At 26.2% G+C, this 27,116-nt stretch overlaps 2 protein-coding genes across 8 annotated transcripts; one reads left to right on the top strand and one right to left on the bottom strand.

Annotated features, from left to right (window-relative positions):
- Positions 1-198: 198 nt before the first annotated feature.
- On the bottom strand, positions 199-2,709 carry LOC134838293 (isocitrate dehydrogenase [NAD] subunit beta, mitochondrial). The gene is made up of 4 exons (XM_063853793.1): positions 2,553-2,709; positions 2,334-2,424; positions 1,328-2,278; positions 199-324 (listed from the first exon to the last, which is right to left on the bottom strand). Exons 1-4 carry the CDS (start codon positions 2,592-2,594, stop codon positions 302-304), a joined length of 1,107 nt encoding a protein of 368 aa, XP_063709863.1. The 5' UTR covers positions 2,595-2,709; the 3' UTR covers positions 199-301.
- Positions 2,710-3,005: 296 nt separating this feature from the next.
- Positions 3,006-26,861, top strand: LOC134827721 (kinesin-like protein unc-104). Of its 7 annotated transcripts, none has more exons than XM_063840495.1 (19): positions 5,321-5,459; positions 8,002-8,200; positions 11,537-12,226; positions 13,892-14,147; positions 14,952-15,115; positions 15,362-15,501; positions 15,878-15,919; positions 17,724-18,608; positions 18,667-18,833; positions 19,684-19,883; positions 20,154-20,450; positions 21,351-21,938; positions 22,004-22,094; positions 22,692-23,354; positions 24,106-24,295; positions 24,580-25,090; positions 25,149-25,478; positions 26,123-26,224; positions 26,279-26,861. In XM_063840495.1, exons 3-19 carry the CDS (start codon positions 11,619-11,621, stop codon positions 26,394-26,396), a joined length of 5,352 nt encoding a protein of 1,783 aa, XP_063696565.1. In that variant the 5' UTR covers positions 5,321-5,459; positions 8,002-8,200; positions 11,537-11,618; the 3' UTR covers positions 26,397-26,861. The 7 variants fall into 7 exon arrangements, with proteins under 7 accessions (XP_063696564.1, XP_063696567.1, XP_063696569.1 ...); XM_063840496.1 differs by having other exon boundaries at positions 5,338-5,459; positions 7,949-8,200; XM_063840494.1 differs by lacking the exons at positions 5,321-5,459; positions 8,002-8,200 and adding an exon at positions 3,006-3,123.
- Positions 26,862-27,116: the final 255 nt, after the last annotated feature.

The raw sequence follows: 27,116 nt of genomic DNA on the forward strand, positions 1-27,116 counted from the left end.
ATTTACATTACGCGCTGTTCGTCAGGAGTCGTCTTTGTAGCACACAATGTCGCATTAAATATGTCTAAAGAGAAAAAAATGTTCAAGGAAGTTTTAAGACGATATAAATTAAAATTGAGAATAAATATTAAACGTTGTAAGTATTTGCCTATTAATTAAATAATAATTAATATCGTCGCATAATTTAAGGTGGTAACGAATAATTTTTTTTGCTAATTTTTTTTTTTCGCAGTATGTAATAAATATTGTCCTTTTTTAGTAGTACCAATCGTGTTTAAGGGTTGAGATATAATTTTTCGATCTAATGCAAGTTGTAGATGACAGCTGAAATGAAAAATGGAAAAAATCGTTAGATTTTTATTATTATTTTTTTTTTTTTTTTAAATAAAATTATTCTAAATTTTTTATTTATTTTTGTCTCAAAATTTTTATGAATTAAATTAAATATAATGCAAATAAAAATAATTAATTAAATTTTTTATTACAAATAATTTAAATTCAAAAATTTATTTTTTTTTTTAATTTATATTTTTCTTAATCGAATATTTAATTAAATATTTTATAAAATAAAAAAAACAAATTAATCCTATGAAAAAAATATTTAAATTTTTTATAAAATAAAAATATTTAAAAAAATAATTTTAATATTGATAAATAAATAAATCAATCGAAAAATAAACTAAAAAATCAAAATTTAAAAAATTCATAAAATTATGTCAATTATAACTTTAATTAATTTTTGATTTTTTTTTTAATTTTTAAAATAAATATATTAGTTTTTTCGATGTTTAAAATATATTTAAATTAGAAAAAAAAATTAAAAATAAAGTTTAAAAAAAAAAATAAATTTATTTTGCAAAATATTTAAAATTTGCTGAATTTTTTTAAAACTTTTAATTTATTTTATTTATCTTATGAAATTTTTGTAACATTTTAAATGAAAATTTATTTTAAATAAATTCTTTAAATTTTTTTTGATCTATAAAATATTTTTAAATTGGAAAAAAGTATGAAAAAAAAGTTTTTAAAAAAAGTAAAAAATATTATTAAAATCAATTCCATTAATTTATTAAAAAATTAAATTTTATTGAATTTTTATTTATTTAAATATTTTTTACCTTAAAAATTTCCAAAATTCAAATTTATTTTTTTAAATTTTTTAATTTTATTTTAATTTGATTTTAGTTTAATTTTTTTTTAAATATTAAAAAATTTTAATTTTTTTTTTTTTTTTTTGAAAATCAATATCACAAAATTTAAAATTTTTGAAGAAATTAATTTTTTCCAAGAGACAAAAATAAAAAAAAAAATTGTAAGAAAAACTCACCTTTAGTAAACTCGTCTGTTGTGTCTTGTCCTCCCAAATCCTTAGTACGCACTTTGCCATCGGCAAGCACCTTCTTGACGGCATCATAGATCATGTTCGCATAATGGAGCAAATTCACATCACGCAACATCTTTGATGAGCACAGCAACATGGCAGTTGGATTGGCGATATTTTTTCCGACGCCCTCCGAGAACGTGTGACGCGCTCCCGGCTCAAAGACGACATGTTCCGACGAGTACGAGGCACCTGCAACAACGCCAGCTCCTCCAACGAGTCCCGACGCGATATTATCGACAATATTTCCGTACAAATTGGGCGTTACCATGACGTCGAATTGATGCGGATGCGAAACGAGTTGCATCGTCGTGTTGTCGACAATCATCTTCTCGAACTTGATGCGCGGATACATTTTTGCCATTTCTTCGCAACTTTTGAGGAAAAGCCCGTCGCCGAGTTTCATGATGTTCGCTTTGTGCACGGCGGTGACCTTTTTCCTGTTATGCTTGATCGCGTAGTCAAATGCAAACTTGGCGATTCTCTGTGATTTTTTTGCCGTGATGACTTTGAGGCATTCAACGACGCCCGGAACTGTTTCGTGTTCCAATGCCGAATATTCGCCTTCGGTTTGTTCACGCACAACGACGATATCCAAGTCCTTGTGTCGCGTATCGATGCCTTGGAAGCTCTGAACGTGCACCATGTTGGCGTACAAGTCGAGTTCGTTGCGAAGTTTCATGTTGAGCGTTTGCAATTCGCCCGTGCGACTGAAATCGGGCGACGCGAGAATGCCTTTGAGACAAACTTTGTTCTTTTGAATGGATTTTACGACGTCCTCCAATGGGGCGGATAACGAGGGATTCACTTCCGACAAGAAAAACGTCTCGAAATCCACGGGAACGTTACATGCCTTGAACACTTCTTGCACCGAATAAACCAATTCAGGTCCGACACCTAAAAAAAAATTTTTTTTCATTAATTTTTTTTTATTTTTTCGACGAAAACTCACCATCGCCAGGAATAAGTGTGCACTTGATTCGTCCTTCCTTGTTGGTTGGAGCATTCAATGCCCCCGTCGTATGCAAGCCACGTGACGAAGCCTGAAAAAAACAAACGACCTCATAATTTGCTAATTTCAAGAACACTAAAGTCGTTCTATGCAGTGATTACATAAACGTTGGATTTTTTTCCGTAACATTCGCGAACGAGAATTTTGGTTTGAGCATACCTGAAGCAAGTTTCGGGCAACAACTCTCGATAGAAGCGACATTTTTACGCGTTTCTCACTGAAATTTCGGGTAAATTAATGACGATTTATGGTTTAAATCGCGTTTTTTCCTTCGCGCAACAGACAATTTTCTAAACAGTGCCAGGCGCAATGACAAAACGTCAATATTGACAGCTGACTGTCATTTTAGATAAAATTTTTTAATGATAAAAATATTTTTTTTAAATTAATTTTTAATAATTTTAATTAAAAATTAATAAAAATAATTTTAATTAATTAAAAAATAATTAAAAATTAAATTTTAATTCATAAAATAATTTTTTTAAATTTTAGTGAGGAGTAAAAAAATGTAAAAAATTTTTTGAGGCGTTCAAAAATGATTAAATTTTTTTGAGACGTACAAAAATGTGATTTTTATCATTTTTCGCGCTAATTCAAGCAAAAACAGCTGTGAAAATCAATAATAACTTTTCGTTTTGGACGATCCTTTGTGCGAAAAAAAGGCAAAAATCAGTGACAAAAAGGAAATTTAAACGGAAAATTTGTTATGTAGAACGTTTGTCTGCCCCAGGTAAGTCTGAAAATTATAAAAACCCTTCAAAAATGTCATTTTAAGTGACAAAATTCGAAAGAAAACTTTTTTCCAACATTATCGATCCCTTTTTGAGTGAAAATTTATGCGGGACGATGAATCATCCTTATACTTGGTGTGGATTAATTGAAACAATTGAAAAATTACCTACGGAACAAAAGTGATTTATGAGGAATTGTAAGTTGAACGAAAAAAGGTTGAACGAATTTGCATTAATTAGCAAGTTTGAGTTCCTGATAAAGAATAAAAAAATTTTTTTTTTGAGTGTAAATATTCACGAATAGAGATAATGGAACGGGTTTCTGTTTAATTTGTTATTTTTGCGTTTTATTTTTGTGATTATGAATTTTGAAAAAAATAAAAGAGTTTTGAGTGCAGTGATAAAAGAGAAGTAGAAAATTAGTAGAAAGAGTGAAGTTGATTAAAGTTGAAAAAAAAGAGATGAAAGATTTTGTCAAATGTTAATGAACTTTGGAGCTTAAAGTTGAAAAGAAAAAATAGATAAAGAAATTCGACTAAACTTTTAAAGAAAAAATTATTTTTTTAAAATTTTTTGTTTTCAAAAATATTTTGTTATTTAATAGAAAATTATTTAATTTTATTTAACATTTTCTTGATAAAAAAAATAAAAAATTATAGAATCGCCTAATTAATTATTTTCACTGAAACAATTAATTATTTTATTTTTTATTAATTAATTTAATTTTTTTATTTAATGAATCCTCTGCGAAAAAAAAATTAAAAAATATTTTTTATTAAAGTTAAAAAAATTAAATTAAATTTATTAAATTAATAAAAAATAAAATAATATTTTTTTTCAGTGAAAATAATAAATTAAAAAATTCTATAAATTTTTGTGTTTTTTATAAAGAAAATATTTAATTTTTAAATTATTTTCTATTGAATAAAAAATTATTTAAAAAAAAAATCAAATTTAATTTTTTTTAGTGAAATATTGAATTTTATATCCTAAATTTTTCATTAAAATTTAATTAAATTAACTTTAATTATTTAAAAAAAAAATTAAAACAAAAATATCAAAAAAAATATTTTTTTTTAAATGAAAAAAATAATGATAAAGTTTTTAATTTTCGTTTTTAATAATATTTAAAATTTTTTTATCAAATAAATTTCATTTTTATAATTAATTTGAATTAACATGAAGCGATTTTCAAATTTCAATTTTTGAACTAAAATTTTCTATTTTTTATATAAAAATTCTGAAATTTTCTCAAATTTTTTGACAATTTTTAAGAAGATTTGATCAATTTTAAATTTTATGAAGTTTGAATTAGCAAAAAAGCGATTTTCAAATTTTTAACGGTAATTTTTTGAATTGACATTTCTGAATTTTTTTATAAAAATGTGTCAAATTCTAAACAAAAATTATTTTTTTCCCCATTTCAAAACAATTTTAACCAAAAATTTTGAAAAATCTATAGTCAATGAACAATTTTGGGTCATTAAACTTATTCCGAACGCCTTAAAAGCTGTCAACAATGGATTTCCCATTAATGTTTTTCCAACTTGACACCTACCTCAACTTAATCATGATAAAATTCGGCGACACGACAACTTATGGCTTCATCTACGTTCATGTTTTTGTTTTATATCTTCGTTATATAACGAAACGTTCGACTCGTGTCCGCCTTTTCATCAACATTTCATAGAAATAAATATTAAGGAGACACCTCCTGTTAATGTTCTCGGTTTTTATTGCGTGCGGTAATAAAAATTTCGTCTACTTTCGGTGAAAAGGTCCCGAAATTCAAGTAGAGTGCTTTAAAATTCAATAAGAAACACGTAAAATAGTAAAATTTTATCCGTTTTATGATTATTTTGAGTGTCGTGCCAGCTGCTGCGCTGCTCTATGAAAGCTCTTAAAATTTAAATTCTTACCCGAAAAACCGAAAGAGAGACACTTTTGTTATGATTGTGCCATAATTTCTTTATTATTCTATATTTCCAACATAAACATGTCTGAAACATGCGCGAAGTACATGGAAGGACTTTTCCACAAAAAGAGTCGAAAGACGAAAGGCGCATGTCGCGGAATTTCCAACGAGCAGTTTTGTTGTGATTTTTGTGGAAAACGAAACGTTCCGCGGTGTACGGAAACCATGTGATTTGAGGCTCGTTTCTCCTTTTTTTGAGATTGGAACGATTTTTACGCCATATTTTTTCCGCAGCAGAAAGACGAAGACGAGAAAAACTTTGCTGCTGAAGAAAATTTCCTACTTTGGCAAGTAAAAAGTTGAGAAACAGCCAAAAAAGTGCAAAAATTACGGGAAAATGCAGGACGAAAGTGTTTAAAGGTGAATTTAGTGAATGAGAATGCTTTGATAAGCAAGAAAATTTTGCTGAATAATTAATTTTTTTTTCTTCAACGAATCGGAAAAGTAAAAAAAAATATAAAAAAAGTGAAATTTTAAATAATTTTAAAGAAAATTAGTGAAAAAGAAGAAAAATTCTTTAAAAATTAAATAAAAAAAAAAATTAAAAAAATTAAATCAAAATAAAAAAAAAGTAAAAAACCTGACGTCTCCACAGACCTGTATAAAAATTCAATAAATTATCGGTGTTCAATAAATAAAAAAAATTAAATAAAATTATAATAAAAAAATTAGCATAAAAAGCAAAAAAAATAACTTTACAAAAAGTCATTTGTTTAAAACACTCGTAGCCAGTCAGTCTGACGCTATGAAAATTTTTCACAAATCCACACAAAAGCAAAAAGTAGAACTGCAATACACAAAAAAAAAACACACTGAGCGAATGAATGGAAGTTTCATGTACTTTGAGTACATTATTTGCGCTATAAATTGCTTATGGAAGGAGTACAAAGTTTTTCGTTGTGTGAGTCATCGTCGTCGTCGCATCACGTTCATTCAGCAATTTTTTATTGAGTTAGGACGAAAGAAAAATAAAAAATAATAAAAAAAAGTTGTCGTTGGATTGGAAAATTTTGCTGAAGGAGTAAACAGGATGTTTTAAGTTTTATTATTGATTTTTATCAAAAAAAAAGTTTTTCTTCGAGAAAGAATATTTTATTTGTTTGTCTTAAAAATTTTAAAATAATTAAATATAAAATTAAATTAAAATTTAATAAAAAATTTTTTTAAAAATTAATTTATTTAAAAAATATATTTTATCAAATTATTTTTATAATTAATCTTTAATTTTTTTATAATTATTATTTTGTTAATATAATTAATTTATGTTTATATTTAAATAAAAATAATTAAATTATTGAGTTCAAAAATTTATCAAAAAAAAAAAAATTTAGATTTAATTTAAAAAATAAAAATTATTCTAAATAAAAAAATCAGAAGTAAATATTTATTTTATTTAACAAATAAGAAGAAAATTTTCATTCACAAAAAAAATATTTTTTAAATATTTTTTTTTAATATTTTTTAAAAATTAATTTAATTAAAATTCTTCTAAAAATTTTAATTTTTTTATTTAATCAATTTCAATTTTTTTTCAATCTTTTATTAATTTTCAAAAAAAAATTGCTAAAATTAAATATTTTATAATTCCGACAATTTTTTTAAGCAAAATTTAATTTTTAAAAAAATTTATATTTTTTTTGTTCTTTAACAAAAATAATTTTTAAAACTTTTAAAGCTTTAAAAACATATTGAAACTTTAATACCTTTCAAATCACGTAAAAATCTCCTTTAACAAATGATCAAAAAATCCAACTTCCGTTTCAACAGATTATCTTGTCCAAAACAACATTTTTCCGGAAAATTCCTCTGAATTGTTATTTTTTTGCAAAAACAGCTGTAACAAAAAAAAAAACAAAAAGATGTTACAATTTATCAATTGACGTCATTAAAGTCTATGAACGAAACGCGTCGCACAAAACTCATCCCTCTTAAAAATTTATCCAAAGGGGATGCTCGTCGTCATCAAACTCTCGACACCTACACAAATCCACACTCTCGACTATTATAATAATTTTTGTTTGCTAAACTTTCCGAGAACGAGAGGTTTGGGTGACATAAACTAAACATAGACGACCCTCCGACGTCGTCGACAGATTTTAATCAAATCAAATATTTTCAATGCCATTTGCCGTTCTCTCAAATTAAGGGGAACGAATTAATGGAGCGTCCTTTAAATGAAATTTAATTTTTTTTCAAAGCAAAAGCTTTTTATTTTTTTTTTAAAGAAGCAACAGTCTAATAAAATAAAATTAAGCACTAAAAAAAATGTAATAAGGATGTAATGAAATAACCCTAAATCAAAAAGTCTTGTAAAAGGTCATGAATATAAAATTTACTTTGTTCGAGGCTTTTATGCGTCTCCTGTGTCGACAGAGTTCCTATACAAGGACATTTCTCCTGCGTTTTTTGACGGGAGTGAGATTGTTATGAATCATCAGTTCTCTCACATTTTCAACAATATTGAAGAAAAAAATTTTTTAATTTTTTTTTTTGCTGTTGAAAATTATTATTTTTAGCTCAAACAGCAAAAAATTAATTTAAAAAAAATAAAAATAAATTTTTTCTCGGAAAAAAAGAGACAAAAATTAGTAAATATTTATGTTTTTCTTCGAAAATTCGTCGAAAAAAGGACATGACGAAAAAGGAGCGATTCTGCGCAAATCTCTTCTCTCTCAGAAATAATTTCTCCATTCGTTTGATTTGCTTTGAATTCTTACACAACCTTCACTCGCTTCATAGCACTTCCATTTTCCGATTCGTGAAGAATTTTTTTTTATATTGAAAAAAACGCCATTTTAGCAGCAAAAATTTTCTTGTTTATCGAAAAATTGTGCTAAAAATCCCCAAAGGAAAAGTGATATTTACAAAGAATTATTTATGAAAAAAATTATTTTTGACGTAGGAATAGGAAACGATGTGCAATAACGACAAAATAATCAAAAATATGGAATCGATCAATTATTGTAATCGAGTGATTTTTTAACATTTTTACAAGAAAAAAAAAATATTAAAAATTAATTAAAAAAAAAAAAATTGGTGAAAAAAATGATTTAAAAAAAAAATCATTTAAAATTAAGGATTAAATTTTCACACAATTTTAGGTAAGAATTTATTTTTTTTTTAATTTATAAAAAAAAATATTTTTTTAAAAAAAATTTGAAAATTAATTTAAAATTGCTTGGTTTGGATTAATTAAAATAATTTTTTGCCAATTTCGAGAAATTTTCTTCCCCAATATGCTCAATTCGTCTCGAAACACGTCACAATAATGGAAAAGTCTGGTAGTTTATTAAATTTCCGGTCATTTCCAATTTCTTCAGACAATTCAATTTGTCTTATCACACAAAAAACGTATTTTTAACACCCACAAATGTTGTTTTTCAATGAATTTTTCATCTCATATCTTCGTTTCTCTGTCCACAAATCCCAAAAGCAATGCAGGAGTTGAATGTTGCTCATCACGTATCCTTCGTAGAATTACTTGCACGTCCCGCAACCTACGAGATAATTTGATTTACTGCAAATTGTCAGATTTTTGCGAGTTTTTTCAGGTAAATAAGCCGAAAATTCTCATGTGGGCTTGTTAAAATTTGAAATTCGTCTCAATTTTATGAGTCATCCAAACATTTCTCGGAAAAAAATCAATTTTTGGATGGTTGCCATGAATTCTCCCTGAAAAAAAAAATAATAAAATTTCGTTAAAGGATGAAAAATTAACAATGTTGAACTCCATGTTCAGACAATTCAGAAAAAAATTAAAATGGAGACGATTAAAATTTATTGAACGATAGTTGAAAGGTTTCCATGTGACAAGTTTTTGGCAATGAAAAGTGAATTAGTCTGGTTAGCTGATTTTTTGTATGGTTTTTTTTCCATACTTTCAATTTTTTTTCGATAAATAACGCATGCAACGTGGGTGTCTGTCACTGCAAAAAAAATAAATAACAAGTTTCTAAAAAGTTTCGCATGTCAATTTTACGCATTTGATTGAAAAAAAAATTTCCCCTCATATTTTTATTAAAAAGAAAATTTTTGCCAAAAGTCTCATAAATTGTAATTTAATACGAAATAAACCTAATTAATTGTTAAATTCAAGTTTTTGTGATTTATTTTGGATTTTAGCGAATTTTCATAAAAACAACAAAAAGGGGACTTTTTGCATTTTATGAGACTTTATGAGGCACTTTTGCGAAGAAAACACATAAATTACGGCGAAAAAAGTTGTTTTCGTGTCGAACGAGGGTTCAGTGTCCTCAATTAAATTTGGGTAGAAGTAACGAGGGTATTTACTCGAATAAGCAACAAAAAGCTGTTATATGCAATCAAATTCAACAATGGGAAATATAATGGAATTGCAAAAGAAACGAACATATGGTAGAGGTAACAAGCAGCTAACAATGGGAAATTGGCTTATGAATTGGCATCCTTATTACTTGTCTGATGGAAAGTTGAGTGTAATTGTGTGAGATTGGATACAAAAATGCGTGAAAGGTTAAAAATATATATTTTTTAAAATAAAATTTTATTTTTTTATCTTTAGAGAAAAAAATTCAACTCTTCAAAAAAAAAATAATAAAAAAATAAATTATATAAAATAAAAATTATAAAAGAAAATTATTTTAAAATTTTATTTTATTTTATTTAATAAAAATATTTAAAAAAAATTCAAAAATTTAATAACTTTTGTACAGATCGATGAAAATTATTTTTTTAAAATTTATATTATTTTTAAATTTTTTATTTTCATAATATTTTTTAACTTATTTTTTTTTTTTATTAAAAAATTGTCAAAAGTTCAATAACTTTCGTAAAATTTGATGAAAAAAATTTAAAATTATTTTTAATTGTAGTTTTAATTATTTGAAAAATGAAAATTACTACATTTAAAATTAATTTAAAAATATGAAAAAAATTTTTTTTTTAAATAACATTTAATTTAAAAAATGATTAATATAATTTAAAAAAATAATTCACATTGAAAACTACTAAATTTGGTGAAAAGAATTTTGTTTATATAATTTTTGAAATTTAATTTAATTTAATTTAAAAATTGTCAAAATTATTTTTGTGATTTTTAGTGAAAATAATTCGTATTGAAACTTAAAAATGTTCAAAGACTCATATTTTAAGAAATTTTATTAAAGAAAAAAATATGACAGCTGTCAAAATTTTTATTAAAATTTCTTGTATTGAGCAAATTTAAGGACTTTTTTGACAATTTTTGTTAAAGAAATTTTTCTTAAGTTTTTTGAACTTAAAAAATAACTAAAGTTTTTAAGAAAATTTATGACACATGTCAAAATTTTCAATAAATGACATTTTTTGAACATATTTAATTCATAATAATTTTGAGTAGCAAAAAAAATTTTTTTTTTTAATTTTGTGAATTTATTTGTGAATTTATTCTGTGAATTTATTTTTAATTTTTGAATAAAAAAATATTTTTTTTTTTAATTAAAAAAAAAAAATTTTTTTTTTATAATTTTATTATTTTTAAATTTTTTAAACTTTTAAAAATAAAAATTCACAAAAAAAAAATTAAAAATTCAAACTTACAATGAAAAACAAGTCGTCTCCATCTCAACACATGCCATCATCGGAAAACCCATCATCGTCCATTGTACGTCACTCCTCTTTCGCACTACTATATTTACAAACATTTTAAACATTAAAATTATTATCAATGAAGCTCACACCCACGAAATGCCACGATACAGCAACTCTTCTACTATTCTTTTTTTACTGCGCAATAAATCGCCGAGCACTCAAGTGATACGGTTTCATATCAAATAAACACCGAGATGGATTGAATGAACCTGAAAATTGAATTGAGACTATTTTTAGTCCTTTATTGAATTAAAAAAAGAGAAAAAAGAGAAAAATTGGATGGAAAATTGCATGGACAGACAGAAAAACAAAGAAAATGATGAAAGTAGGTCGAATTAAAAGCGAGAAATTATAAAAAAATAATTTTTTAATGCAAAGAAAAGGAAAATTGAGAGAGTTCAAGGCCTGTGGCGCGTGTTAAGCGTTTCATTTCCACAGAAAAAGCAACAAACAGCCTTGACTGTGTTCTTGAAGTGCTCCCTTGAGAGTGTGTTAGAGGAACTTTTAATAAGAAAATGCGAAGAGACTTAATTAACGGCATCCTGAAGCACTTTTTCCTTCGGAGAAAATATTTTTTTACGACTTTTTTGGACAACACACTTTACTAGATTAACGAATTATTTAACTTTTGCTTCTCGGTTTTGTCGCTTTTTGACGCGTTATGCACAAGTGGTTGTCTGTACGACGGTACTTGAGGGAAAAATCGATGCGAGTGGCGCCTTGAATATTTAAAGACGTAAAATATTGTGTGTTTGCGCTATCAGTTACAGACACAACATACCTTTGTTGTTCGAGTGATTCATCAAAAAAAATTTTTTTTTTCATTTCAGACAGAAAAAAATCTACAAACAACAATTTTTGGGTGCATTCAAGACATTTTCAGCTAAAAACTAAAAAAATATTTGAACAAAAATGTCGTCTGTGAAGGTAGCGGTGCGGGTTCGTCCCTTCAATTCGCGCGAAATTGTCCGCGATGCAAAGCTAATTATCGAAATGAGTGGCAACACAACCTCCATCACGAATCCCAAATTGCCGCCCGGCGCTCCAGACTCTGTGAAACGCTTCAATTACGATTATTCGTATGCGTCGAACGATCCCGACGATCCCGAATTCGCCAATCAGCAAATGGTTTATGCCGATATCGGCGAGGAGATGTTGCAACATTCCTTTGACGGGTACAACGTGTGCATTTTCGCATATGGTCAGACAGGCGCTGGCAAATCGTATACCATGATGGGCAAACAGGAGGAAGGACAAGAAGGAATTATTCCGACAATTTGCAAAGATTTGTTTCGACGCATCGAGGAGACGACAACAGATGACTTGAAGTATTCCGTGGAAGTGTCGTACATGGAGATTTATTGTGAGCGCGTACGGGACTTGTTAAATCCGAAAAATAAGGGGAATTTGAGGGTGCGAGAACATCCGTGCTTGGGTCCGTATGTCGAGGATTTGAGTAAACTTGCGGTTACGTGCTATGAAGACATTCACGAGTTGATTGATGAGGGAAATAAAGCAAGGTAAGTTGATTTTTTTTCTGTAATCTGAAAAAATAAATTTAATTTTTAATTAATTATTTAAATAAAAAATTATTAAAAATTTGAATTAATTTTATCAAAAAAAAATTTATATTAAATTTAAAAAAATATAAAAAAAAAAAAATTTTTCAAATTAAAAAAAAATAAATTTAAAGTTTAAAATAATTTTTATTAAAAAAAACTTTAAAATTAAGACTTAAGACCAAACTTTTAAATTTATTTAAAGGAATTAAATTAAAAAAGTTAATTATAAAATAAAAAAAAATAATTTAAAATTTTAATGAAAAAAAAAATTATAAAAAAAATAATAAAAAATTTGAAAAAAAAAAATTTTTTATTTAAAAATTTTTTATTAATTTTTTTTAGAAATTTTAATGCTTTTAATTCAATTCAAAAGTTAATTCAAAACTAAAATTAGTTAAAATTAAAAAATTAATTAAAAAAAATATTTAATTGATTAAAAAAATTATTTTAAAATTAAAAAAAAAATAATTTTTAGTTTAAAATTATTTTTAATTAATAACAAATTGAAGGATTTAAAAAAAAATATTTTATATAATATTTTATCAATTAATTAATTAAAAATTTTAAGGAATTATTCCAAAAAATTCAATTTTAAAATAAAAAATATTTTTTTTTTAAATTTCAATAAAAAAAAATTATAAGAATTTTAAAAAAAATTTTAATTTATTTATTTTTTAAAATAATTTTTCATTCAAAAAAATTTAAATTTAATTATAATGCTTAGTTTGGCTTAAATTAAAAATTAAAAAAAAGTAAATTTAATTATCAAAATTAAATAAACATTTTTTTAAATAAAAAAAATTAATTAAATTTTTAATATTTTTAAAAATTAATTTAAATCAATTAAATTTTTTTTTATATTAATTAAAAATTTAAATAATAATATTTAAAAATAACGTCCGAAGTTTTCAAAATAAAGTCGACCAACTCCGTGCTAAACTCCAATTTTTTTGTAGTCGACTCTATCAAAAATGGAAAAGAAGAATGACTTTTTATTCAGTTTCAAGCTTAAAAAAAATTAACTTGCAAAATTTATCACGATTTAAAGTTAGCATGAGGAAAAATCGTGAAAAATTTTTTTTGTTCAAAAATTGAGAAAATATGAATGGAAATCATCTTTAGAATGAAAGTTTCAAGCTTAAAATTTTTCGAAAATTGACTTGCAAAATTTATCACGGCTTTAATTCAGCATGAGGAATAATCGTGAAAAATTTTATTTGATCGAAAATTGAGAAAAAAAGAATGGAAATCATATTCAGAATGACTTTTTAAGTTTCAAGCTTAAAATTTTTCGAAAATTAACTTGCAAAATTTATCATGAAAAAATTGAAAAATATTTGTTCGAAAATTGAGAAAATAAATGGAAATCATCTTCAAAAATTCAGTTTCAAGCTTAAAATTTTTCGAAAATTAACTTGCAAAATTTATCACGATTTGAATTCAGCATGAGAAAGAATCGTGAAAAATTTTTAAAATTTGGAGTTCAATAGAGCTCTAATAATTTCGGAGCAAACTATTTTATTTAAAAAAATTAATAAAAAAATATTTTTTAGTATTAATATTTATTAATTTTTTAAAAATTAAACTAATAAACTTAAATAATTTTATTTTTACCTTTTTCAGAACCGTTGCCGCAACAAACATGAACGAAACCTCCTCCCGTTCCCATGCGGTCTTCACAATTTTCTTCACGCAGCAACGCCACGATCAAATGACGGATCTCAACACGGAAAAAGTCTCGAAAATCAGTCTTGTCGACTTGGCGGGATCTGAACGTGCTGATTCAACGGGCGCCAAGGGAACGCGTCTCAAGGAAGGCGCAAACATCAACAAAAGTTTAACCACACTGGGCAAAGTTATTTCGGCATTGGCGGAAATTGTAAGTGAAATTACGCATTTTTATGTCGAATCAATCCACTTTCATATTTTTTTTTCTCTCGTTTTTCTCGAATTTTATCATCAATCACATAACAACTTCCATTAAATGAACGCGCAAATAAAAAAAAACACACATATTGCCAATAATTCATCTAATGCGCTAATAATACGTCGGGAATTGCGTTACATTCATATTTTTCCGATAAAATTTATGTTACAGAGTGTAAGTATAAGTACTTTCCTACCCTCCGCAGAATTTTCTCGTGTTTCATTTTTATTGAATTTTGTTTTGTTCGTGTTTGCTTTTAGTGTTTCGATGAATTTTGTCCCTTTTTCTTGCGTCATTTGGTTGTTTGGAGATCTTAAGGGACACAAATTAATATCAATTATCACCTTTTTCCGTTTTTCCGGCAAATTTGTCGCATTTTTTGTTGCGTCAGTGCTTAATGGCTTAATTTTTGTTTATTTAATGACCTGAAATGGACCAATTTTTGCCTTTGGGTGATAATTTTTTATCATTTTCGGTTGAAAAAAAAATTTTTTTGTTATGAAAAGTCATTCATAATCAATGACAAAGTCCTTTGTGACGTTTTTCTGTTACAAAATCACGTTTTCATAACTTTTCTTTTCATCAATTGTTCGAAAGTTATTCGAGATTCAAAGTTTTTTAATAGAAAAGTTCAATATTTCCTCATTTTTTGTTTGAAATCGTATCACGTGGCTATCGTTGCATGAGTTTTGCTTTCCATTCCTTCATTTTATCTGAAAAAAAATAAATTTTAATAATTTTATTTAAAAATTTTAGGCATCAAAATCGAAAAAATCCAAAAAAGCTGATTTCATTCCGTATCGTGACTCTGTCTTGACATGGCTTTTGCGCGAAAATCTCGGAGGAAATTCAAAAACTGCTATGATTGCGGCAATTTCTCCCGCAGATATCAATTATGATGAAACTTTGAGTACTTTGAGGTAATTTTTTAATTTTTTTTTATTAAAAAAATATTTTTTAATTTTTTTTTAATAAAAAAATATTTTTTAATTTTTTTTTTTAACAAAAAAATATTTTTTAATTTAAAAAAAAAAATATTTTTTAATTTTTTTTTATTAAAAAAATATTTTTTAATTTTTTTTTTTAATAAAAAAATATTTAAGAAATTTTTTTTTTTAATTAATTTTTTTAATAAAAAAAATATTTTTATTTTATTTTTTTTGTAGATATGCGGATCGCGCTAAACAAATTGTCTGCAAAGCCGTCGTCAATGAAGATGCAAATGCTAAACTCATTCGTGAGCTCAAAGAAGAAATTCAAAAACTCCGCGAATTACTTCGTGCTGAGGGCATTGAAGTTCAAGAAGGTCAGTATTTACCTCTTTTTACTGAAAATTCTTTAAAATTTCTTAAAATAGTTTCATGTTTCACCATTTTTTACAAAAAAATTAAATTAAATTTAAAATTTTTGTCCTTTTCTACACTTAAAAAAAATTGAAAACAAAAAAAAGCGAAATTCAAAGCACTCTTTGAACATTTTAAGCTCGTTCGTTAAATCTTCTTAAACTTTTCACGTAGTTTTGCACCATTTTCTCCTTCATAAAATCATTTTTCGAGTGACTTTTTCGTCACTTTTTAATAATTCAAATAAAATTGAAACCCATGAAAATCAAAAAAAAAAAACAAAATTTTTTAGAAGAAAAAAAGACACAGAAATTACGATTGAACTCTTATTTCATGTAGGACCGGACGGTAAAGTGGTTTGTGAAAAGCGAGATATTAATAGTAAGTAACAACAAAAAAAATTATCAGCCAATAAACTACAAAAAAACGAGATTTTGAATGATAAAAACCACAAAACCACTTAATAACGCTGTGCTTTTCAATTAAATTAAAACAAAATTATAAATAATACAAAATATACAGTAACTCTCCTGTCTATCTATCTTCTACTTCCTGTGATCGTTTTTTCATACTTTTGTTTGAGTTTTTTGTTTTTTCAGCTCACATGGTGATTTGACTTTTGTTTCTTGTGTTTTCGTTTCAATTTTTTAAAACGATTCAATTTTATGTCTTTTTGAGAAATTAATTTTGAATTTTTTTAATAAAAATTTTTTAATAATTTTTTTAATTTTCTTGTAAAAATAAAAAAATTTAATGAAAATTATTCAAAAAAATTTTTTGAATATTAAATTGTCAAAATTTTGACAAAAAAAATTAAAAATAAATTTGAAAAAGAGTGAAAAATAAATAAATTAATAAAATTATTAAAATAAATTGATAAAAATTTAAAAAAAATATTTTTAATTGAAATTAATTATTTATTTAATTTTAAATTTACTATTTAAATAAATTTCATTATTTTATGAACAAATAAATAAAAAAAAATATTAAAATATTTAAATAAAAAAAATAATTAATTATTTAAAAATATCTAATTAATTAATTAACTTAAAAATTCGAATAAAAAATTAATTTTAAAAAATTCAGAATTTTTAAGCTCGAATTTTTAAAATTTTAAATAATTGAATATTTTTTAAAAATTTCTAAAAGTTTCCTTCAAACTACGAATTTTTAAAATATTTTTTTTATTCATAAAAATTTAAAGAAAGTTAAAAATTTTTCAAAGTCAAGAAAATGGAAATACTGTCAAAATGAATTTTAAAAATAAAGTAAATTTGCAATTTTAAGCAAACTAAATAATTAATGGCATAAATTGAATCGTATCGACTCTCAATAAATCTAAAAATCGACAAAAAATTCATCAAAAATAGCTTGAAATTAATTTTAAAAATTTTTAAATAATTTTTTAAATTTATTTCATCAAAGAAAAATAAGTTATTTTTTTTTTCAAGCAAATATTTCGTCGATTTTTAACATTTTTGAAGGTTGCGGTTGAACTCAAATAAATAAAAAATTATTTTAATTAAATTTTTGTTCGTAGTTAATAAAAAATGCATGTGTTAACCTTCATTTTCATTCAACATTTATCACATTTTTTTGTATAATTTTCATGCTTTCTGTGACTCATTATTAAATATTTACACAAAAAATCACAGGGTTGAACCAAAAATTAAAAAAAATAAAAAAAAAATTGGCTGTTTAATTAAAAAAAAATATAAAAAATTAAAAATTTCGCTTGGATCAGCCCTTGTAAAATTTAAAAAAAAATTACAAAAAGTAATTTTGTGATGGTTTTTCATCCAAAAAAAATTAAATAAAATCCGATTTTAATGAAATAATTTTCTCAAAAACTGCTTCTTGCGGCGTTGGCTGAAAAATTCGCTTAGTCACTAAAATTTATTGGAATAAATCCAGCTTTCAAGTTTTTGAGCAAATTTTTCAAGCAAAATCGGGTTCTATTGATTTTTTTGCGATGAAAAATTGTCGGTGTTGTGTTGTGTGAGCAACAAGCATCTTTCACCATATATATATAACTTACTTATATACTCGCTTATCAGTGTTCATGTTAATAATATCAAAGTAATTTATCGAATCGAATCATTTATAGTCACAAATAATGGACTTTTCCATTGAAACTTGAAGCGAAATCGACTAATTTTCATTTTTTCTTGTTTTTCTTGCGTAGAAGACGATTGCATCATCAAGGACAAGGACAGCGAATCCCCCACAAAAGGTCGCAAACGTACCGGATCCAGCACCGAAATGGCAGTTGATCAATTACAAGCGAGCGAGAAACTCATCGCAGAGCTCAACGAGACATGGGAAGAAAAATTAAAACGCACGGAGCAAATCCGCATTCAGCGCGAAGCTGTTTTCGCCGAAATGGGTGTCGCTGTGAAGGAAGATGGCATCACCGTCGGCGTCTTTTCGCCCAAAATGACACCGCATTTAGTCAATTTGAACGAAGATCCGACACTTTCCGAGTGTCTCTTGTACTACATCAAAGACGGCGTCACGCGTTTGGGCACCGCCGAAGCTAATTTACCGCAAGACATTCAACTTTCCGGATCGCACATCCTCAAGGAACACTGCGTTTTCGAGAACAAAAATGGCGTCGTGACTTGCGTGCCGCACGATGGCGCCATAATTTACGTCAACGGCAAACAACTGCAAGAACCCGAAGTTTTAATCACGGGATCTCGCGTCATTTTGGGAAAAAATCACGTTTTTCGCTTCACACACCCGGAGCAAGCGCGCGAAAAAATGATGGAAAAATCCATGTGCGAAACTCCGGGCGGCGGAGAGGCAGCTGACTGGAATTACGCGCAAATTGAGTTGCTCGAGAAGCAGGGAATCGATTTGAAGGTCGAGATGGAGAAACGATTGGTTGCCTTGGAGGAACAATTTAAGCGGGAAAAGCAACAAGCGGATCAGGAATTTGAGGAGCAGCGAAAATGTTACGAAGCACGCATTGATGCCCTTCAGAAGCAAGTTGAGGAACAATCTATGACAATGTCAATGTATAGCAGTTACAGTCCCGACGATTATCATGCAGAAGAAGATATTTTTGGTAAAAAATTATTTTTTTTTTTGTGAGAAAATTTTTTTAATATTTTTTTTTTCGACAGTCAATCCCTTGTTCGAGAGTTGCTGGTCGGCACGTGAAGCTGGATTAGCTGCTTGGGCATTCCGTAAATGGAGATATCATCAATTTACGTCGTTGCGCGATGATTTGTGGGGTAATGCGATCTTTTTGAAGGAAGCAAATGCGATTTCGGTTGAATTGAAAAAGAAGGTAAGTTGTTTTTTGTTTGAAAATTTTATTTTAAAAAAATAATTTTAATTAAAATTTAACTTTAAAAAATCAGAAAAAAATACTAAATTAATTGTTTTTCAATAATTTCTACTAAAATATTTATTCTTTTAAAGTTTCACATTTAATTTTATTTTTAATATTTTTTTTATAAAAAAATTTAAAAATAAAATGAAATAAAATAAAAAAAATAATAAAAATTTAAAATTAAATTAAAAAAAAAATATTAAAAAATTAAAAAAAATATATTAAAAAAAAAAAATATAAAAAAAAATGATCCAATTTAATTTAATTTAAATTATTTAACGAAAATTTAAAAAAAAATGAAAAAAAATAATTGATAAATTTTAATATTTTTATATGTTTTAAAAATTTAAATAATATTTGATTTTGCAATATGAATAAATTTTATTGATCTAATTTTTTTTTATAAAATTAAAAAATAAATTTAAAATAAATTAAATTTATTAATTATTAAAAATGTTTGAAATTTCATTAATATTTTTTATTAAAATATCAAAATAAATCTATTTTTTTAAATATTTTATATTTAATTTTAAATGTTTAAATTCATTTAAAAATATTGAAATTTAATTTTATTATAATTTAAATCAATATTTCAATTTTTTAAAAATTCTTAAATAAAATTTAATTTAATTAAAAATCAAATAAATAAAAAAAATTTAAATAAATTGAAAATCAATACTAAATAAAAAATTAAATTCAATTAAAAAAAATAATTTTTAAATTAAATTAAATTTTAATTATAATAAAATATTTTTTTTTTAAATTAAAAACTCAAATTAACGAAAAAAAACAATTTTTATTTTAGGTTCAATTCCAATTCACTCTCTTGACCGACACACTCTATTCGCCATTGCCGCCAGAATTGCAACCATCATCGAATGCCATCACGGGAGGCACTCAAGAAGATGAATTCAATGCTCCTCCATTACCCCGAACAACTGTCGCTGTTGAAGTAACTGATACCAAGAACGGCGCAACTCACTATTGGAGCTTGGAAAAATTGCGGTAAGTGAAAAAAATGCTTTTTGCTTCGTTTTTAGAGACAGCTTAAACAGTTTAGAGCTCGAAAGAAATTTTTGGCTGCCATTTTTCGTACCTTTCCCTCTCTTTTTACACAATTTACATTTTTTCGTAGTAGTTACAGCCACAAAACATTAAAAAAAAAACAAAATACATTCCTCAAAGGCACTTTGCACCCTTTTAAAGACACACGAAAAAAAAAAATAAATATAAATACACAAAAAAATCTCACAATTTTCTGTTGTAATCGTTTAGTTATCGCCTTGAATTGATGCGACAAATCTACAATTCGAGCGATAGTCCGCCGGATTCATTTCAAATGTATTCGTCGGCAGATACGTCGCCCAATGATCCATTGCCGGCAAGTAGTTTTGGCACAGATGATGACCAAACTACGCCAACCAATGCACCGAATGAGTTTAATGCGAATTATTTTTTCAACTCTGCTCCGGGACAACAAGCGAACGATATCTTCCAATGTTTTCAAACGACGTGCGCAAGTGTTGTCGCAAACTCTGCGAGACTCTCGTTAGCCAATTTGATTCCGTCGAGGCAAGCAACTTTTTTTCCATTGACATTTTTTCTTTTGCATTCGTTGTAAAAATTATTTGTTGTTTAAAAATAGGCGAATAAATTTAAATATTTTTTAATTTTTAATTAAATTTGATGAAAAGAAAAAAAATAATAAAATAAAAAAATAAGAAAATATTTATTTACATACCAATTTTTTAAATTTATTTAATTTTTTTTATTAATTTTTAAATTATTAATTCAATTTGTCGAATTTTAATTAAAAAAATAATTTTAAATTTAAAAAAAATAAATAAATATTTACGTATTTTAAATAATTTAAATTAAATTGTTAATTTTTTTAAATTAAATTTTAATAAAAAAAATAATTTTTTCGATTAAAAATATTTTTTAAATAATTAATTAAAATAAAATTTTGATTTAAATTTTAATTAAAATATTAAAAATATTAAAATATTAAAATTAATAAAAAAAAATAAATAAATAAATTTTTAAAATTATTTTTTTTTATTAAAATTTTAATTAAAATCAATTATTAAAAAATATATTTTTTTGATAAAATCTCTGAAAAATTTAAAAATATTAAATTTATTCGCCCAATTTTTTTTAAATTATTTTTTTTTTATAAATTTTAATTAAAAATCGAATGCCTTGGAATGCCAAATGTCGCAAGAATCACGACAATGTAGCTTTTTTCGTATTTTTCTTCTAAATTCATGACACAAAATATTCATCTGTACATAATATAAAGTCACCTCACGCCTTTGAGGATCTTTTCAACTTCCGTCTCTTCTCTCTTTCTCTATCTCTATCACGCTTCTTTCATATCTTTTGCAAGCTTTAGTCGTTAAATGTTTGTCCCTTTCTCGTTTTCTGACAATTTTTCGAACATTTTTTAATTTTTTTTCATCTTTTTTACAGACAACGTTTGGAATTAATGCGCGAAATGTATCACAATGAAGCCGAATTAAGCCCAACGTCGCCCGATTACAACGTCGAGTCACTCACAGGCGGCGATCCCTTCTACGATCGCTTCCCCTGGTTCCGCATGGTTGGTCGTTCCTTCGTTTACTTGAGCAATCTCGTGTATCCCGTGCCCTTGGTGCACAAAGTTGCGATTGTCAATGAGCGCGGAGACGTTCGCGGATACTTGCGTGTTGCGGTTCAACCCGTTTTGGACGAGGAACAATTGGATGCCAACAACGGCGTCAAGCAATCTGCTCGCATTGTCTTCGACGAAGAAGTCAAACATCAGAAATTCAGTCGTTCGCTCGCTGGAAATGACAAAGAAGAGCGTTTCATCGAAGGACAAGAATGCAAATTGGAAGAATTGGAGCACGAGGATGCGGATTCGGGTCGCGGAGATTCAAGTGTGGCTTCGGAATTGCATGAACAGAACGACGAGCATGGAGAACATTTGCAAATTGGAAAGGAATTTACTTTTAGAGTTACGGTTATGCAAGCGACGGGCATCGCAGCGGAATATGCGGATATTTTCTGTCAGTTCAAGTGAGTTGAAAAGTATTTTTTTTGAAGAAAAAAATAAATTTTTAATATTTTTGTATTTTTTTCAGCTTTTTACACAGACATGAGGAAGCATTTTCAACTGAACCGATCAAAAATACTGCATTGGGATCTCCTTTGGGATTCTATCATGTGCAAAATGTAAGAAAATGTAAAAATTTAATTTTTTTATTTGATTCTTAATTTTTATTTTTATTTGAAAAAATTTGATTTTTATTAAATTTTTAATTATTTGTTAATTTATCATTAATTTTTGAGCTTTCATGAAAATTGTAATAATTTTTTAATTTAAAAATTTTTTTTTTCTCTTTTTTTATAATTTTTTAACATAAAACTTTTAACTTTTATTAATTTTTTTTTTATTTTAATAATTTTTTAAATTTAAAAAAAATATTTTCTATCTTAAATTTGCATTAAGCTTTAATTTATTTTATTTAATGTTAAATTTAAAAAAAAAATTAAATTAAATGTTATTTTATCATTATATTTTATATTTTTTTAAATGATAAATTTTCACAAATTTTATTTACTCTTAATATTTTTATTTTTTTTTTTATTATTTCTTTAATTTTTATAAATTGATTTTTTATAATAAATAAATTATTTAAATAAATTTATTAAAAATAAAAATTTAAAAAAAATAAAATAAAAAAAAATTTTAAAGATTTTTTTTATTATTTTATTAATTTTTTTTTATAAATTTTAATCTAAAATTTAAACCAATTTTTTAATTTTCAGATCACTGTTCCCGTAACAAAATCCTTCATCGAGTATCTCAAGACACAACCGATTGTCTTCAAAGTCTTTGGGCATTACCAACAACATCCCTTGCACAAAGATGCAAAAACCGATTGCCCATCTCGACCTCCGCCACGTCGCATGTTACCCCCAAGCATTCCCATCAGTCAACCAGTTCGCAGCCCAAAATTCGGCCCATTGCCATCGGCGCCCTCATCAACGGTTCTCGCAAAACACGACGTTCTCGTGTGGTTCGAAATTTGCGAACTTGCTCCGAACGGCGAGTACGTTCCCGCTGTCGTCGATCACAGTGACGATCTTCCGTGTCGCGGAATGTTCCTTCTTCATCAAGGTATCCAACGTCGCATTCGCATCACAATTGTGCACGAACCGACACCCGAACTCAAATGGAAAGACATTCGCGAACTCGTTGTCGGAAGAATTCGAAACACTCCCGAGCCAGCTGATGACTTGGATGACGCGGATTCGTGCGTTTTGTCATTGGGATTGTTCCCGGGTGAGATGCTTGAGGTACCCGGCGACGATCGTTCGTACTTTAGATTCGAAGCTGCTTGGGATTCGAGTTTGCATAATTCAACTTTGCTCAATCGAGTGTCGCAACAAGGCGAAAATATTTACATCACTCTTAGCGCTTATTTGGAAGTGAGTTGAAAATTTATTTTTTTTATCGAATTTCGAATAAAAAAAATTAAAAAATTTTTTCTTTTAAAAATTAAAAAAAAAATTAATTTTAAAATTCAAGCGAAAATTTTAAGAAAAAAAAAAAATTAGACAGATTTTTTCTTAAAAAAAAAACTAAAAATTTTATCATGAATTTTTAAAAATTTACAAATTTAAATATTTGATAAAAAAAATGCTTTATTGGAAAATTTTTTAAATAAAATAATAAAATTCTTTATTTTTTTCTTTAAAAAAATTAAAATTTTTTTAAAAAGTCAAAAAATGAACTATTTCAAACATTGTTTTTATAAAAAATTAATCAAAAAATTTTTTTTTTTTCAAATCAGAAAATTTTTCTAAAACGTCAAAAAAAATTTTAAAAATTAAATTTTAGAAAAATTTTCATGATTTGAAAAATTTTAAAAAAAATTTTCTTTAAAAAAATTTTTTTTAAAAATTTTTTCTTAATAAAAATTTCTTTAAAATGCTAAAAAAATTACTTTTTGAATTTAAATAAATTACTCAGAATTTTTATTTCTTCAAATAATCAAAAATTTGATTAAATAAAATACTTTTTTGGAACAAATTTTGAAAAAAATTTAAAAAAAGTTATTAAAAAAATTTTTTTCTTTCAAAAAATTTAAAATTTTATGAGAAAAAATTTTTTAAAATGTCAAAAAATGAACTTTTTAATTAAAAATGTTCATTAAAATAATAAATTTCTCTTTTTCAGTTGGAAAACTGTGCTCGCCCCGCAATCATCACGAAAGATTTGAGCATGATCATCTACGGGCGTGATGCTCGAACAGGCCCCTTGTCGTTCAAACGTCTCTTTTCGGGACAATATCGCAATCCAGAGGCAAATCGCTTATCCGGCGTCTATGAATTATCATTGCGACGCGCTTCCGAAGCAGGTAGTCCAGGTAGAATTGTGCTAGTGTGTAGCGTAGAGTTTATTATTTCAACCCACGAGAGCTTTTCTCGTCCCCTAACGATTATTTTTGTCTCAAAAGTTAAAAAATTTAAAACCCACAGATTCGGATTTTTGTAAGCGAATGCAATTTATGTTGAAATTTACAAAATTTTGGCATGTTTGTTTAATTTTTTTGAGTCACTTTGTAGATTTTTGCAACTTGTAGTTGTTCCAATGTGTTTTTTTTTTACAAAAAGTTGAATTTTTTTCTAAAAAAATTTTTTCTCGTCTCAGGAGTTCAAAGACGTCAACGCCGTGTCCTTGATACGAGCAGCACTTACGTTCGTGGCGAGGAAAATTTGCATGGATGGCGCCCGCGCGGCGATTCTCTCATTTTCGATCATCAATGGGAACTCGAGAAGCTCACACGCCTCGAGGAAGTTGGCAGAGTTCGTCATTTCTTGTCGCTGCGTGAACGTTTAGGCATGGATACGACTCCAAATCCGACGACAAAGACGGAAAAGGATGTTTGCAACATGGCAGCTCGTGCGGGACAATCTCCCGTGCACATGATGATTCCGCCGTCGCCCCAAACGCCCGTCAAAGAGACGCAAGATTTGCCGGAGCGCGAATTGACGCCGCAAGAACAGGAATTGGTGCTAAAATGCGTCAAATTGATCCAGGGACGCATCGGAAAAGACGACAAGGAACCAAATAACAAGAATACGTTGCAAGTTGATGCATCGCCAGCTGACGAGGGATGTGCTGACATGACTGCTAGTTACATATCGGGCAACTCAATTGAGTAAGAAACGCTCTCCAAATATTTTTTTCATGAAATTTTGATTTTTTTTTCTTCGTAGTTTATGCTCACCCGAACGCGCTGATGTTCCAAATGTTTGGGGAGAAGCTCCTGCTCCCGTAATTTCGCCTGAATTGCCCCTTCGCTTGTACGTTCCAGAGTTGGAAGAGATTCGTGTGAGTCCAATTGTTGCTCGCAAGGGATATTTGAACGTTTTGGAGCACGGAGGCTCTGGATGGAAGAAACGTTGGGTGATTGTGCGTCGCCCATATGTGTTCATTCATCGATCGGAAAAGGATCCCGTTGAACGAGCAGTTCTTAATTTGGCAACCGCACAAGTTGAGTGCAGCGAAGATCAGGCAGCGATGATCAAAGTTCCCAACACTTTCAGGTAAGACAAAAAAAATAATTATTTTGAAAAGATTTTTTTTAAATTTTGAAATAATTAAATTTAATTAAAAAAAAATCAAAATTAAAAAATAATTTAATTAAATTTTTTTAATTTAATTTTTTTAATTTTAAAAATTAATTTGAAAAATAATTTTTTTTAATTAATTTTTTAATTCAAAAATTAATTTTATTATTTTATTTTATTTAAAGAATTTAATTATTTTTTTTATATTTTAAAAATGAATATTTTTTTGAAAAAATTTTTTAAAATAAATTTCTTATACATTTATTTGGTCAAATTTATTTATTAAAATTGTTAAAAAAATATTTTTAAAGTACCTAAAAAAAATAATTTCTTAATTTTTTTTAAAATTTTATTTTAAATAAATAAATTTATTTTTAAAAATTATTTTATTTCATTTAAAAAAAATAAAAATTTTTTAAGAAATGAATTTTAAAAAAAAATTAAATTTAAATAAATAATTAAAATAAAATTTGAAGATTATTTAAAATTTTTGATTTAAAAAATAAAAAAAAAATATTTAAAAAATTAAATTAAATATTTAAAAAAAAATTTATTAATTTTTAATCTTAAATTTTTTTTTAAACAATACAATTTCTAAATTTATTTTTTTTTAATTTCAGTGTTGTTACCAAACATCGCGGATATCTCTTACAAACATTAGTTGACAAAGAAGTACATGATTGGCTGTATGCCATTAATCCCCTATTAGCAGGACAGATCAAGTAAGCCCTTAAAATCAAAATTTAAAAAAAAATATATTAAAAAATTTTTTTTAGATCTCGTCTCGCTCGACGCACCCAACAGACAGATAATCAACAAACATCAGCATTGCAAAAAGCACAGCAGCAGCAACAACAACAACAACAGGTAGCACAAGACGCATCATCTAAATGAGATACCATTATGATGGAGTCTGTGCTAGTGTATTAAATCTGACTGACATGATTTGCCTTAAAAAGACAAGAAAAAAATCTCTCTCCTACCTAATTTAACTAAAAAAAGTTCTTTAGTTAATTTTACTTTTAAGGCAAAAAAAGTAAAAAAAAAATGAAAAGTACAAGAAATCTCCAGTTATAGATCTGATACAAAAAAAACTATACACTAACACACATTCCGCCGAGTAAAAAAAATATTTTGTAAGCACAGCTTAACTACGTAAAATTAAGTGCTGAGAAAAAAAATATTGGAACAATAAATGGTGAGAGACGACCATATCAAGACTGTTTCCTAAATATTTCAAAAATAATAAATAATTAAAAAAATCTTTTCTGTGCTTAAAAAAAATTAAATTCGTCTCATACTCGATCAAAAAAATATTAAAAAATGACGAATCTCCTAAAAAGTGAAAAAAAAAATAATTACCGATAAAATTGCAAAAAAAAATTTGTGATTAATTAATTTGAATTATGTTAATTTTTCAGGTACTATAAAAAAATAATTATTTATAATTAAGATATATTTTGTAAATACAAAAAAAATAGTTTATAATTTAGAAAAGTTACTTTTTTAATTTTATTTTTTAAATAAAAAAATATACCAGCGTTAAATATTAAACAAAGTATTATCCCAAATGAAAAAAATAAAAAAAAATATTGAAAAGTAGTTTAAATTTAA

Source organism: Culicoides brevitarsis, chromosome 1, assembly GCF_036172545.1.
Source record: "Culicoides brevitarsis isolate CSIRO-B50_1 chromosome 1, AGI_CSIRO_Cbre_v1, whole genome shotgun sequence".
Lineage (NCBI taxonomy): Eukaryota > Metazoa > Arthropoda > Insecta > Diptera > Ceratopogonidae > Culicoides > Culicoides brevitarsis.

What these genes read in the sequence shown, in the direction of transcription:
- LOC134838293 (XM_063853793.1), bottom strand. Translation starts at nt 2,594, where the DNA reads ATGTCGCTTCTATCGAGAGTTGTTGCCCGAAACTTGCTTCAG. An exon ending in TTGCCCGAAACTTGCTTCAG is followed by an intron (nt 2,425 to 2,552) that starts GTATGCTCAAAC and finishes TGTTTTTTTCAG; the next exon opens with GCTTCGTCACGTGGCTTGCA. An exon ending in AACAGACGAGTTTACTAAAG is followed by an intron (nt 325 to 1,327) that starts GTGAGTTTTTCT and finishes TTTTCATTTCAG; the next exon opens with CTGTCATCTACAACTTGCAT.
- LOC134827721 (XM_063840494.1), top strand. Translation starts at nt 11,619, where the DNA reads ATGTCGTCTGTGAAGGTAGCGGTGCGGGTTCGTCCCTTCAATTCGCGC. An exon ending in TTCCGAAGCAGGTAGTCCAG is followed by an intron (nt 24,296 to 24,579) that starts GTAGAATTGTGC and finishes TTCTCGTCTCAG; the next exon opens with GAGTTCAAAGACGTCAACGC. An exon ending in AAAGTTCCCAACACTTTCAG is followed by an intron (nt 25,479 to 26,122) that starts GTAAGACAAAAA and finishes TTTTAATTTCAG; the next exon opens with TGTTGTTACCAAACATCGCG.